This window comes from Salmo salar, chromosome 03, assembly GCF_965601325.2.
Source record: "Salmo salar chromosome 03, fSalSal1, whole genome shotgun sequence".
Classification (NCBI taxonomy): Eukaryota; Metazoa; Chordata; class Actinopteri; order Salmoniformes; family Salmonidae; genus Salmo; species Salmo salar.
This window is the reverse complement of record NC_138293.1, coordinates 18,814,437-18,829,717: the sequence shown is the minus strand read 5'-3', so window position 1 is coordinate 18,829,717 and position 15,281 is coordinate 18,814,437. Positions and strand designations below refer to the sequence as shown.

Below are 15,281 nucleotides of genomic sequence, written 5' to 3'. Positions count from 1 at the left end.
ATATGGGGATGCCACAGGGTTCAATCCTCGGGCCGACTCTTTTCTCTGTATATATCAATGATGTCGCTCTTGCTGTGGGTGATTCCCTGATCCACCTCTACGCAGACGACACCGTTCTGTATACATCTGGCCCTTCTTTGGACACTGTGTTAACTAACCTCCAAACGAGCTTCAATGCCATACAACACTCCTTCCGTGGCCTCCAACTGCTCTTAAACGCTAGTAAAACCAAATGCATGCTTTTCTACCGTTCGCTGCCCGCACCCGCCCGACTAGCATCACTACCCTGGATGGTTCTGACCTAGAATATGTGGACAACTACAAATACCTAGGTGTCTGGCTAGACTGGAAACTTTCCTTCCAGACTCACATTAAACATCTCCAATCCAAAATCAAATCTAGAATCTGCTTTCTATTTCGCAACATAGCCTCCTTCCCTCACGCTGCCAAACTTACCCTAGTAAAACTGACTATCCTTCCGATCCTCGACTTTGGCGATGTCATCTACAAAATAGCTTCCAATACTCTACTCAGAAAACTGGATGCAGTCTATCACAGTGCCATCCGTTTTGTTACCAAAGCCCCTTATACCACCCACCACTGCAACCTGTATGCTCTGGTCGGCTGGCCCTTGCTACATATTCGTCGCCAGTCCCACTGGCTCCAGGTCATCTATAAGTCTATGCTAGGTAAAGCTCCGCCTTATCTCTTCTCACTGGTCACGATAACAACACCCACCCGTAGCACGCGCTCCAGCAGTTATATCTCACTGGTCGTCCCCAAAGCCAACACCTCCTTTGGCTGCCTTTCCTTCCAGTTCTCTGCTGCCAGTGACTGGAACGAATTGCAAAAACCGCTGAAGCTGGAGACTTATATTTCCCTCACTAACTTTAAACATCAGCTATCTGAGCAGCTAACCGATCGCTGCAGCTGTACCTAGTTTATCTGTAAATAGCCCACCCAATCTACCTACCTCATCCCCATATTGTTTTTATTTACTTTTCTGCTCTTTTGCACACCTGTATCTCTACTTGCACATCGTCATCTGCTCATTTATCACTCCAGTGTTAATCTGCTAAATTGTAATTACTTCGCTACTATGGCCTATTTATTGCCTACCTCCTCACGCCATTTGCACACACTGTATATAGACTTTCTTTTTTTCTATTGTGTTATTGACTGTACGCTTGTTTATTCCATGTGTAACTCTGTTGTTGTTTGTGTCGCACTGCTTTGCTTTATCTTGGCCAGGTCACAGTTGTAAATGAGAACTTGTTCTCAACTAGCTTACCTGGTTAAATAAAGGTAAAATAAAAAAGTAATGATGGACTGTCATTTCTCTTTGCTTATTTGAGATGTTCTTGCTGTAATATGGACTTGGTTTTTTACCAAATATGGCTATCTTCTGTATACCACCCCTACCTTGTCACAACACAACTGATTGGCTCAAACGCATTAAGAAGGAAAGAAATTCCACAAACTAACTTTTAACAAGGCACACCTGATTATTGAAATGCATTCCAGGCAACTACCTCATGAAGCTGGTTGAGAGATTGCCAAGAGTGTGAAAAGCTGTCATCAAGCAACGGGTGGCTACTTTGAAGACTCTCAAATATAAAGTATAATTTGATTTGTTTCACACTTTCTTGGTTACTACATGATTCCATATGTGTTATTTCATAGTTTTGATGTCTTCACTATTGTTCTACAATGTAGAAAATAGTAAAAATAAAGAAAAACCCTTGAATGAGTAGGTATGTCCCAACTTTTGACTGGTACTGTAGGTCGCTGATTTTCCTGGAAGACACGCTGACAATAATCAGGATGGGAACATGTGTAAACATACCCCCCCCCACATGTGTACACATGTACTACTGTTTGTGGATATGTGACACTATCCCGTCACCGGTTGGATAGAAAGATGTCAGCACTTGGCACACACAGGTATACACACTGCAAGAGCAATTCTGATTGCCAAACCCTGAGAAAGAGAGTATGGGAATGTGATGTGTCTAGAGAGAGTCATAGCAGCAGATTGAGGTTAATATTTAATTTCCGTTGTGAAAGCATCTCATCACCATGGTCCCATCTGCTGTTGTTTGATCTTTACCAGAATAATGAGCAAGGCCTTGATGGGTATTTATCTCTCTGTCCTCTCGTTTCTCTCTCTCTTTACACCCTCTCTCATCTCGCTCGCCTCTCGTTTCTCTCTCTCAGGGTATGTTGAAAGCCTCAAGGATATTGACCTTTTCTTCTTTCTCTCTCCATCTCAATGGGAGAATCTCAATTGCATACTCCTCGCATCCTCTCCCCTTGCCTCCTTCTCAAAACCCATTCGAGAAGGTCAGAGGGAGGGACCTCTTGCTTTCTCATCCAATGGGTTTTGAGAAGTAGTGTGCAATTGAGATTCTCTGTATCTACCTCTTTCTCCCTTTGTTTTTTTCCCTCTCTACAGAAGCTGCACAGACTTGTTTTGCTGTGTGATCTTCGTCATCGTCATCCTCGGATACATAGCACTGGGGACTGTGGGTGAGTGGACCATGACCACTATATTACCAGGGCAGTGTAAGGATGTCTATACATGGAAACTCACAACTCTTCATGACGTATAGGTCTACATGCATTGGACAAAACTCGATGTCCAGCTGTCACGCATTCCCAAATGGCTAGGAATTATGCCAATGTGAGACAAGCATTATCCTTTATTTCATCATCCTAGTTGAGTCAAAGTTCTGTTACGTTCAAAACAGTGTAAACAAGCAATGAAAAGGAGACGCTACATGAGTTGTGTTTAGACATTTTTACTGTAAGAAATGATAATGGACAGTGGCCCAAACACACTGGCCCAAATCCAAACACACTGTCCCAAACCCAAACACACTGGCCCAAACCCAAACACACTGGCCCAAACCCAAACACACTGGCCCAAACCCAAACACACTGTCCCAAACCCAAACACACTGTCCCAAACCCAAACACACTGGCCCAAACCCAAACACACTGGCCCAAACCCAAACACACTGGCCCAAACCCAAACACACTGTCCCCCTGAGTGGGAGTCAGTAGATGAACCTTTGATCAGAGGGCTCTGAAATCCCACCATCAATACTCACCACCGTGTTAGAGAAAGATAAAACCGAGTAGCAGTCGGTTCTAAGTACTTAGTTAGATGGTGGAGTAGTAAGATAAACACAAGAAAGGGTGTGTTTGTGTCAGAGAAACAAGAGATAGAAAGAAAGTAGCAAGTGTGAGAGAGAAATAGTGAGCATAGCTACAGATCATACATTGTGCTGTAGAGAGATACAAAGAGAGAGCGAGAGGTGTGTAGCATCTGTTCTATTCAGAGACAGTTTGAAGATGTTGGGTTCACATCACCTCTGAAAGATGGTAGAAATGACTGTTTTCATGTCCCTCCCACAGCTCTATGAAGCGCTTCTTCTCTTCTCTCTCTTATCTCTTTATTATTTACTCCCTCTCTCCCCTCTTCTGCTAAAGATCAATCCATTGCTCAATGATTGGTTCTGCTTCAAAGGTTCTGTACCTTTTCTCATAGTAATGATCTCAGAAATGGTAAGCAGCTAGCAAATTAAAAGTGTAGGTTTAGGAGTGACTGCACTGAAGATAAAGTTGCTTCAAAATAGAATACAAGCAGCTATTTACTATGCATGCTGTACTCTACAATTTCCCCTGTTAGTGGACACATCCCCCTTGTGAATACTTCCTCGTTAATGCAATCAATTGTTCCCCTTATACTATCCCCACTAGGTACAAACGTTATAGGCAGCCCGACTCCCTATGCCCAACTGTAGCTCAATAAAAGGAAGCTGTATCGTTGAGAAAAGAGGGAAGGATAAAACGCAGAAAGGGATATACAGCAATCCTGTGTATTGATTCTTGTAGTAGAGTTGGGTTCTGACTGATATCTGGTCAGTGTTGAATAAAGGGATATTCAGAAAAGAACAGGCAGGGAGAGAGAGAAGAGAGAAGCCATTGTTCAAAAATCCTTTTGATTCAGGCCTTTTGACAGTCCCAACATGGGATCTCTGTTGAAAAAGGGACCTTTTCATACTGTGACATTGCCTTTGAGAACGTAGAGCTTCATTCAATCAAAACCTAACTTGCAGTCCTTAGTTGCACACTATAAAAACATACATTTTGTCCTGTAGCCAAATTTAACCAGAGAATGGCCTTGGCAAGTCAGCACACAAATAAATCCCTCCAATTTTCAGAATAAGTGAATGCAGGCATCATTTTTTGTTGTTGTTGATATATTCAGCTTCTGAAACATTGAGATGAGGAGCATCCCAATCCTAACCCTTCTTTGATGCAGCTGATTCAAATTCATAGAAGCAACTTACTGGCCATCAGCTACCCATGACCTTTAATTGCCGATCTGGCCTTATTCCTTCCAATGTCATTATTTAACCTTGCCATACAGTCCCGTTATAATATAAGTTGTCCCCTTTTGCTGCAACCCAGCGCTATAGACTCATATATTTTTGTATGAGTTCATTATTTTTCAATATGTCACGGCCATTCCATCTCATGTTTGAGTTCACCTCGTTAATGGCGTGTGGTAGCTCTGTCCTCATATTTTAGTATGAGTTCACCTCGGAAAAGGCGTGTGGAGTTCTGGTCTCATATTTTAGTGTGATCTCATTCTTTAAAGAGCAGTAGGGATGCTGGCAGTCAAAACCAATAGAGCGTTTAGAGAGCTTGATATTGGAGTGATGATGAAGTCACTCTTAATTCTTCATACTGCCTGCCAGCTACCAATGACCTCATGCCACCAGGAGAGCAGAGCCCCCCTCCCCCTCCTTCATATGCATAAACCCACACAAAATACACACACGTGCAAAATCACACACACACACACCTTACTACATTCTACTCCACTCCAAGCCCCTCTACACCACACAAACACCCATAATGACTTCATCCTCTCAAGAACACTCACTCACTTCAATCTTCTTTCTTTTTCTCTGCCTTCGCCTTTCTCTCTCGCACACACACTCGGGAATAACCGGCAGTCCCTGTGGTTATATCCGCGGGCGGGTTTAGGGTCATAAAATATTGTATGGATGAAGTGCGGGTGTGTAGCAAGCGGGTTTAATAAAGAGAAAACAACAATGCATTAAAAGTCCATAAATGTATCATTTTTGTGCAATTCATATCTATAGGCTACATTGGGTTTTTTTTCTCATAATTTTTTATCTGCCATTAGTGCGTAAGCCTAAGCTTTATTGCCTTACTGTACATGTGCCAAATACACGGCAATCGCCAAATGCTTTTGGGAACTTGGGCAGAATCTTAACGTCGATCCACTGAGGCAAAAAAGACAATGTCTGAGCTTAATTCAATAAAAGAAAAGGTACGAAATGGAGAGTTGAAAAGAAAGAGAATGAGGATCAGAAAAGTAATGTTTGGGAAAGATTTGGTGAAGTGTTAAAAGAGGATGATAGCAGTGCCAGCTATGTTATGTGTGATTGTGAGGCACTATACATATTAGACAGTCACAAGATGGGGACTTCAAATAGGCCTAAGCCGTAGGCTGTTCTGATGGGTTAAATGGAAACTGAAATCTGGACTGACTGGAGGTTTATAACCTCTCACATTGTCTTAATATTAACTCCTGCCGAATTAAGCATTTTTTACAGTAAAATGTATACATCAAATGTAAATTGACATAGGAACAGGAGTGGAGAAATATTATTTATTTGTTTCAGAATGTGAAGTTAGGGACCGTCTGTAAAGGTGCTATCTTATCAGCATCATAAAAGCTGATAAAATATGCATCTAAGCCGAAACTGAAATCTTATCAGAAACATGTTGGGTTATTTTCACTGCTTTTAATTTCCTTAAAACAGGCAACAACAAAGAAATACTGCACCCCCTGTCAAATTATTCTGCCGTCTCTGACTGAACAGGACATTTTCTATCGCCCTATTAGCAGGTCAGGTGTGGGCCTCAGATTTTAACTTTATCACATATAGTCAAGAGGTTGCGGATGGGTTATTAGGAATTGCGGGCAGGTGCGGATGAACAAACTGCTGGCATCTCTAACACACACACAATTGATCTCTCATCCCAGAGGCATCTTGTGTGGTTTGGGGGAAATCCTCTGGCTGTGCTGATTTACAGTAAACTTTGACCATACTAGAAAGATGAATTCTGACATCATTCAGTATATGATTTATTCAACATAATTACTGATTCGCTTTGATTTGTAGAGCAGCTGCAACCATACCATATATCAACAGGGCTAGGTCCGCACATGCCCATCCAGCTCTATATCTCCCTATAAGTCTGTCGTTGGCATTCACTAAGTGTTTCAGATACTGTACAGAAGCATTCCATTTAGAATCTGATGGCTCTGGAAAACCACCTTAATGATTCTTCAGTCAGTCAGACTGTTAGACTGAGGTAGTCACTGACAGCCTCTCATTCATAGAGAAAAGGTACTACTATTGATCAAAACGAATCGACACACACAGACAAACATGTGGTGTCTTAGAAAGCGAAATCTCCTTTCCTGTATGCTTTCTGAACAATGCTGTAAACGATGCAGAAAATAAGCCTTAGAAGAGCAGTAGCCTCTGGAATGAGAAGTGTGATTGCGTTTTTTTACAGCAGAGCAGCAGTTAGACACACAATGACCTCGTCTTTAAAACCCTGCCAGAGGAGCTGAAGAACACGTTGAGATTCTCGGATACAAAAGAATCTGAACCTTTTGATTCAGGGAGAGGGAATAAGACTCTAGTCTATCCAGACTTTTCATCTATATTTATTTTATTTCGGTATTCGAAAACAGAGATAAAAGAGGATGATTTATTCTTGCTTCATCTCTCCATCTCCTTCTTTCTCCCTCTGTGTGTCTCTCTCTCTCTCGATCTGTTTGCTTCTTTCTCTCTCATTCTGTCTCTCCGTGTCTCTCTCTCTCTCGTTCTTTTTTTTTCTCCAGCGTGGCTACAAGGTGACCCCAGGAAGGTGATCTACCCTACAGACAGCTACGGACAGTTCTGTGGGCAGAAGGGCACTCCAAACGCGTGAGTAATTACTGTAGTGAGTGATTAGTATAACATTAGTACTAAATAGGCCTTAGATCCTTTTGAGGTCATGATCATTCCCCTGTACCCTATTTGCTGCTATTAATTGGTGCTTACCTGCCAATTAACACACCTGTCAGAGGTTTCCCCTACCACTGCTACAGCGTCAGATACTTTTTCATCCCCCTGAATTCAGTTAAGGATAATCTGATCCTAGATCTGTTGTTAACTTTAACTTCCATCTAGCCCTAGTGTGGTCCGCTGAACCATTGGCTGGTTCTTTATCTGAGCATTAAGTACTTCAACGCTATTACATTGACCATTTGACCATTACAATTAAAAGGCACCTCACCACCACACACAGTTCCCATTGTCAGTGAAACCAAACCCAGTGAATCCAAAGTCTAATACTGCATCCCCACACTAAAGTGCTCGGTGTTGAATTCCCCTCATAGAACTCAAGCGTGATTGACAGGCTGTAACCATGGCGAAGATTTGTTCTTTATCGACGGCTGTAAAGCTGTGATAAGGCTGTTTGTAAGCTATGAGATAGGGAGTAGTGTGTTTACTCCCAGCTAGCTAGGGCCCTCAGATCTCAGCAGCTCATAATTAGCACTGTGTTTTTCTCCCAGGATTATGGGATTGTGATGGAGTTTAGCCTGGAACACGTGTAGAGAAGAGACTACACCACTCTTTCACCCATTATACTGAAACACTGGAGCATACAGGCTACAATTTTACAAAAATTAAGACGGATATTAGGAATGGTTGTCTTTTTTAACATCATTGTATGTCAGACTATATGAGGGCTTTTCTCTGAATCTTTCCTCTGTGCTCCACAGCCACCTAGTGGTAGTACTGTATCAGTTCTAAACTGTGTCAATGTTTGTTCTTTGTATAGAAAAAAATCCACACTGTTCTACTTCAACATCCTGAAATGTGCCAACCCTGCTGTCCTCATCAACCTACAGTGCCCAACCACTCAGGTATTCATAACATATTGGTCAAGTGATATCAGATAGAGAAAATAACAGAGTAATGGAGTATTTAAGTGTAGTGGCTGTTCAGAAATGGGGGTCATATCAGCCACAGTATGAGTTCACCTTGGGGCTCATAGTAATGGCTGGAACGGAATTAATGGAATGGATTCAAACACGTGGTTTCCATGAGTATGATATTAAAAATAAATATAGTCTCACTCCCAGTAATTTATTGGGTAAATCACCAATGTTTCGGCATCACTCTGCCTTCTTCAGGAGTTTGATACCATTCCATTCACTCCATCCCAGCCATTATTATGAGCCATCCTCCTCTCACCAGCCTCCTGTGATATCATCTTACTGACTTTTAATAAAAATGTGTGTATGTGTGTGTGTTTCCAAACAGATGTGTGTTTCCAAGTGCCCGGACAAATTTTCCACCTATACAGATGTGCAGTTGCAATACCAAATCACTGCAGCACCCTGGGACTACTACAGGCAGTTCTGCAAACCAGGATTCAACAACCCAACAAAGGCGAGTACCATGTATGTAGGCTGTTTGCATGTGTGAGTATACTGGTTCTCAAAGGCAGTGTGTAGGCAGGATACTGTTAGGATGAGAACTGTGTTTCCATTGAATGCAACATCTTGATCTTTGCTTTTTACTTTCAGCCCGTTGCACAAGTGTTACGAGATGAGGACTGTCCATCGATGATCGTGCCTAGCAGACCATGTATGTACGGGGGGGGGGGGGGAGAGACGGCAACTGGCAGGCAATTGTGAAGTGATGGTACTGAATTGTCTTGTCTACTAGTCCTGCAGCGTTGTTTTCCTGACTTCATCACTCTGAATGGAACCCTGACGGTGGCCAAAAGAACCCACTTCAAAGATGCCCTGGACACAGCCCGCAGTGTGACTGAACTAAGAGACGCTGCCAAGTGAGTTACAAAGACCGACACACACACATGTTGATGTGCGTGTTCATGCATACACACACAAACACACAGAGACACTTCTGTAAGAACTGCAGTTTTAGAATAGTATTGTCTCCTAAAGTGGCATCACAGGTCTGGTGGATGCTAAGGAGGTTGGGATGAAGATTGTGGAGGACTACGCCGCCTCATGGAACTGGATCTTAATGTAAGAACCTACATGAATACTTCAGTACTTACTATAGAATTCTGTAGTAAACTGTAGAATACTTTACTACATACTGTAGTGTCCCTCTATCATGTGTAATACTTAGTATATAATCTACTACATACTACAGTATTATCCACAAAAATACTACAGTAATGTCCGCAAAAACCCTATAATAAATACTTCAGTATTGAATTTGCATATATCCTGAACATTCCCCTCCCCCGTTTCCCAATGTGTGCCACCCATAAGTGAGAAACCTAAATGCCAAGTATAGCCCATATATTGTGTTCCCTACAGGTTATAGAAAAGAATAGTAGCTATGAACTATCTGTTCAGACCCCAGTCCTACATAGCTACCTACCACAGGTTATGGAAAATGTGCTCTTTTAGTATTTCACCAGTAGTAGCCTGCACTTCTTCATCAAACAAAATAAAAACATGATCTATAGTAATACTACAGTAAAGTCTACAAAAACACTACATGAATTACTATAGTATATACTACGCTTTTATTTTACTACAGAATTTATACTACAGTAAAGTCTACAAAAACACTAATGAGTAATACTATAGTATTTATAGTACTTTTTCATGTGTGAACTCTTACTGGCAGAGATACACTGGTTTGAGTTATTATAATGGACAATGACTTGTTCTGTATGGTACTTTTACGGTACTGTAAAATGCTATATTTAGAGAGTGTACTGTATATTATATTTCCAGAGGTCTGGTGATAGCTCTGGTGGTCAGTCTGATATTCATCCTGCTGCTACGTTTCACTGCCGGACTCCTCCTCTGGTTCACCATCATCGCAGTCATACTGGTCATTGCATACGGTCAGTGTGTGTGTGTGCCTGTGCGTATCTACCTGTTTGCTTGCGTGCGTGTTTATGTGAATGTGTGCAATTGTGTGCGTGCGTAGCCGTGTGTGTTACCAGTGTCTTCTCACCTCTTTAACCTCTGCTTTCTGTGACTCTGTAGGAATATGGCACTGTTACCTGGAGTTCTCCCTGCTGAGGCAGCAGCCCAGGGCAGACGTAACCATCGTAGACATCGGCTTCCAGACAGATGTCATGGTTTACCTGCAGCTCAGCCAGACATGGCTCATCTTCTGTGAGTCATCACCTCTCTCATGACGATCTCTCTCTCAGCTTTATCTCAGGGCTGAGTCTCTTTCAAAGCATTTAGCCTGATGACCAGTTTCAGTAAAAGTAAAACATTTCTCAAAGTATATCGTTGTTCTGTAATACATTCTTTCATTTACTTTACACATTACAAATTAAGAAAATGTTTGGTTAGGATTGATAGTATGGTTTGGCTCAGACTCTCTAACATTCTGCTGTCTCTCCTCCCCTCTCTCTCTGTTAGTGGTAGCTCTGGGTACCATAGAAGCCTCTATCCTGATCATTCTTATCTTCCTGAGGAGGAGAGTACGGGTGGCTATCGCTCTACTGAGAGAGGGAAGCAAGTAAGTCAACTAATAGTAACAGTTTCGGCGTTCTCTCACTTTCTTTCTTCATTTAGTTCAAGAGTATATTTTCAATGACTGATGTTCTTCTTGTGCCTCTGGTCTTTAGGGCCGTCAGCTACATGATGTCAACACTCTTCTACCCAATCATCACTTTCCTGCTGCTGGCCGTCTGCAGCTCCTATTTTGCCGTCACCTCTGTGTATCTTACTCTTACTGGTGTGGTATTTCTCCACTAGAGGGTGCTGTTTCTGCATTTCTTTGTTTAGCGTGCCATTCATGATAACCACCAAACTCCCAGATTCTATACAGTTGTTGTATTGAATGCCTTATGGAATACAGAGACACAGAATTAATTGAAGAAAGTGGTGTTCTATTGTGTACTGTTGTACAAGAGCAATTTTTTTTTGTTTACCTTAATCAGCGTTACACCCAGATTCCTGGCCTCCTCTGGAGATGCCATCTATAAAGTAATGGCTGCTGAGCCCAACTGCATGTATGCAAACAAGACATGTAATCCTGAGGTAAGCCCCCTTTTTCTCCACTCAATCTAAGTATCCTGCAGACACACACAGAAACTCGGGTTTTGAGTACCCCAGATTTGCATGGATTGTAATCCGGTATTTTCACTATTTCCATCTCAGACGTTCAACAAGACCAACGTGTCTAAGGAATGTCCGGGCGCCCAGTGTACATTTGCGTTCTACGGTGGGGAGACGCCCTACCACCGCTACCTCTTCATCCTCCAGCTGTCCAACCTGCTCATCTTCCTGTGGCTGGTCAACTTCACCATCGCCCTGGGACAGTGTACCCTGGCTGGGGCCTTCGCTTCCTACTACTGGGCCCGGAGGAAGCCCCAGGACATCCCCCCCTGTCCCCTGTTCTCTTCATTTAGCAGGGCCATACGGTAAGGAGCCTTTCATACCAGACTACAAATACAATAGATTAGCAGGGTTATTGGAAAAGTTACTTTCATTATGGCTCAGGAGTTGTTTGAACCAGGTCTTTATGTGTTTAGAGGGTTTGGGAGGTGATGGTTTTTATTAATGATAGACTGACTAAAGTAGATGAGCGTGTGCGCGTATCTGGGTTACAGGTATCACACAGGCTCACTTGCGTTTGGTGCTCTAATTCTGGCCGTGGTTCAGATGGCCCGAATTATCCTGGAGTATCTAGATTCTAAACTCAAAGGTGAGTTTTGGCTTTAGGACAGTATAGTACAGTATTACACAATCTAGTCCTGAATGTGACTTTGGAGTAACTCGTCACTAATGGTTTGTGTTCAGGTTCCAATAACGTGGCAGCACGCTTCGTACTCTGCTGCCTCAAATGCTGTTTCTGGTGTCTAGAGCGCTTCGTCAAATTCATGAACAGAAATGCTTACATTATGGTGAGTATGGTGGTTTGTGGGCGTCCATATGCACTGACACTTACATAGCTGTTCCTCGGTGTGAAGTGGTGCTAATTTAGCGACAGTCAGGGGTAGCTGAATGTGACCGCACAACTCAATTGTAGGCTATAGTGTAACTCAATATGGTACCATGGTCTGTGTGTTCACTCTAGATTGCGATATATGGGAAGGGCTTCTGCATGTCAGCTCGAGATGCCTTCTGCCTACTGATGAGAAACGTAGTCAGGTAAGGCCCTCTGAAGCCAGGGGCTGGATTGTTAGGCTACCCAGTTGGTGGCACCTTACTGAGCTAACCTCACTGGGTTCCCCCCTCTCTACTGCAGGGTGGCAGTGCTGGACAGAGTGACTGACTTCCTACTGTTCCTGGGGAAAGTGCTAATAGCAGGGAGTGTAGGTGAGTCATTGCAAAAAAACGTATTTTTGTTATTGTGACTTCTAACCGTTTTAGTCTAAGGTTATGAGAATTTAAAATCAGTCAAAGGTATAAATATTTGATGAAGCGTATCTGTGGGTATTTACAATGTTGTTTGTGTGTTGCAGGCGTCATAGCCTTCTTTTTCTTCACACACAAAATGCCCATCTTTCAGGAAGAAGTGCCGACCTTGCATTACTACTGGGTACCTTTACTGGTAAGAGGCCCATCTAGAAAGGGTATAGCAGTGGGTATATCCTACATTCAGCTGGGTATTGATGGTGTATTATCGTGTCTTATCATTGGCAGACGGTGATATTCGGGTCCTATTTGATCGCTCATGGATTCTTCAGTGTATATGCAATGTGTGTAGACACACTGTTTCTGTGTTTCTGTAAGTAAAACCTCTGTATTCCTCTTCATAGATATGCTTCCAAAACACTGTGGTATATAGATATGCTTCCAAAACACTGTGGTATTCATTATGGTTGAAAGCAAAAAAATCACATCTGAAAGAATACGCCTGCTCTCATCCTGACCTCTGGCATCTTGGATTGGCTATTCAGTCGATCCCAATATCAAGGCTTTGGCTGCTTTACAACTGTAAAAAACACCATGGCTGTTCACTTGCTTCACATTCGATCTGAGCACCTCTAACCCCTCTCTCCTCTCCCTTCCTCCTGTATCCCTTTCTCCACTCCTCCCATACACCCCTCCAGGTGAGGACTTGGAGAGGAATGATGGGAGCTCTGAGAAGCCTTTCCTCATGTCCGCTGGGCTCCACAGTATTCTGAGAAAAACTGACCACCACTGAGGGACACACAACAAAACTGTCCTACAAACTAATAGCTTTACTCTTCTGAGATATTTAGCATGCTTTAAACTCAACTGAACAGAGCTGAACACTAGCTACCTACACTATGCTGTCTATCAGCTAGCAAGTAATATCAGTCTCTAATGGACGATGAGACCACTGGCTGTGACTATTGCAACTCAAGAACCTTCTCAACTCTTCAGAATTAACACTGACTGTGATTTTGAGGGACTATGAGACTCCTCCTAAGAACTCTTACATTGACTATGACATTCGTGATCATTCAAATAATTATTAGACGTACAGGACACGGACAATGAGACTAATAGTGTGACTATTAGGCATGAAGACTTTGCTACTGCCTTACCTCAAGACTAGGAATTTGCAGGCAGCAACTCTTTTGGAACAAGGACAGGTGGTCAGACTTCACTGTGACTTAATCCAACAAACTCTTAACTCTCTGGTAGAGAGAGAGAGAGAGAGAGAGAGAGAGAGAGAGAGAGAGAGAGAGAGAGAGAGAGAGAGAGAGAGAGAGAGAGAGAGAGAGAGAGAGAGAGAGAGAGAGAGAGAGAGAGAGAGAGAGAGAGAGAGAGAGAGAGAGAGAGAGAGAGAGAGAGAGAGAGAGAGAGAGAGAGAGAGAGAGAGAGAGAGAGAGAGAGAGAGAGAGAGAGAGAGAGAGAGAGAGGAGAGAGAGAGAGAGAGAGAGAGAGAGAGAGAGAGAGAGAGAGAGAGAGAGAGAGAGAGAGAGAGAGAGAGAGAGAGAGAGAGAGAGAGAGAGAGAGAGAGATAGCCAGATCCAAACACATCAGAGGCTATGCATATCCAACCTGCAGGACACTACTATTGTCCCTATCATCTTCATTCATCTTCAGCAGCTATACTGTAACTGCAGTTTACATGAACAAGGGACCTTACTGCAAAGACAAGTGCAGCAGACTCTGACAGAACCCTAAATTGTAGTCTGACCAACACTTGTTCTGCAGACTTTGTCTTTTAGTTAATGCTCAAACTGGTTGATTTTATGCTACTCGAAGTCAATATTCATTACTAATGGAGTTCCAAATACTTAGCCACTAAAGGCTAGGCAACAACAGTGTCAAGGACAATCATGAGAAAATTCTACCCTGTCACACTACTGCAGTCAACAGTGCAGTTTGCGGTCAAAACGTGAAACCGTTGTCAACTTTACACCCACAAATGGGCTCAGGTACAGTACGGGTAGCCTGTATTGTGTGTGTGATACTACACCGTACATGTATGTCAGTGGAGGCTGCTGAGGGGAGAACTGCTCCTAATAATGTCTGGAATGGAGCAAATGGAATGGCATCAAACACCTGGAAACCATGTGTTTGATACCATTCCACTGATACCGCTCCACTCATTACCACGAGCCTGTTCTCCCCAATTAAGGTGCCACCAACCTCCTTTGATGTATGTTTGGAGGAACGAGCTGTTCCGAATAAGGGCTTCTGTATATCTGATATGCTGCTGTCCTACTGTATGAATATTGAATCCTACTGTTTCAACTTCGTCAAAACTGAATGGTTTCACTTTCAAATCAGGATTTGATTTTGAAGTCATGTGATCTCTTGGTCCTGATAGGATCTCATTACAACTGAATGGTGTTACTCCTTGGCCAATGGACTACTCTCCATAATCCAGACATACTGTATGTTGTGTGATAGGAAAACCTGCAAGCAAACAAAAATCCCTATGCCTAGCTTTGGTTGCTGTATGGTGGATTACAGTTGTCTGAAGTACTGATTTTTCCTTTTACCTGGATGACCACCCTGGCTCTGGCAAATACTTGGGGAGACTATCAAATACAGAGGATGTGTACAAAACACTGGTCAAAAGTATCCACTATATTAAACAGAAGGCTATGGCAGATCCTGTGGATATTCAGATAAGTCTGTGTCACTGCAATTTAAGATCCATTGAAAAATAAATGCTGTTTACCTAGCTGAGCATAAGGTTTTATGTACGACTTAATTGCATTTTCTAGTT

General features: G+C 42.7%; 1 protein-coding gene across 1 annotated transcript in view; it reads left to right on the top strand.

Moving 5' to 3' along the window:
• The window catches only part of LOC106599157 (choline transporter-like protein 5-A), a 69,253-nt gene extending 55,449 nt beyond the window's left edge, over positions 1-13,804 (top strand). The window contains exons 3-22 of the mRNA XM_014190269.3: positions 2,456-2,529; positions 6,962-7,046; positions 7,948-8,032; positions 8,433-8,561; positions 8,699-8,759; positions 8,841-8,964; positions 9,083-9,166; positions 9,893-10,005; positions 10,151-10,282; positions 10,538-10,637; positions 10,747-10,839; positions 11,074-11,161; positions 11,282-11,544; positions 11,734-11,828; positions 11,924-12,027; positions 12,201-12,274; positions 12,372-12,442; positions 12,589-12,677; positions 12,770-12,854; positions 13,180-13,804. Of these exons, the coding sequence (XP_014045744.1) occupies positions 2,456-2,529; positions 6,962-7,046; positions 7,948-8,032; positions 8,433-8,561; positions 8,699-8,759; positions 8,841-8,964; positions 9,083-9,166; positions 9,893-10,005; positions 10,151-10,282; positions 10,538-10,637; positions 10,747-10,839; positions 11,074-11,161; positions 11,282-11,544; positions 11,734-11,828; positions 11,924-12,027; positions 12,201-12,274; positions 12,372-12,442; positions 12,589-12,677; positions 12,770-12,854; positions 13,180-13,274 (2,044 nt within the window). The 3' untranslated portion in view covers positions 13,275-13,804. The remainder of the gene's footprint in view (positions 1-2,455; positions 2,530-6,961; positions 7,047-7,947; positions 8,033-8,432; positions 8,562-8,698; positions 8,760-8,840; positions 8,965-9,082; positions 9,167-9,892; positions 10,006-10,150; positions 10,283-10,537; positions 10,638-10,746; positions 10,840-11,073; positions 11,162-11,281; positions 11,545-11,733; positions 11,829-11,923; positions 12,028-12,200; positions 12,275-12,371; positions 12,443-12,588; positions 12,678-12,769; positions 12,855-13,179) is intronic.
• The last annotated feature ends 1,477 nt before the right edge of the window (positions 13,805-15,281 follow it).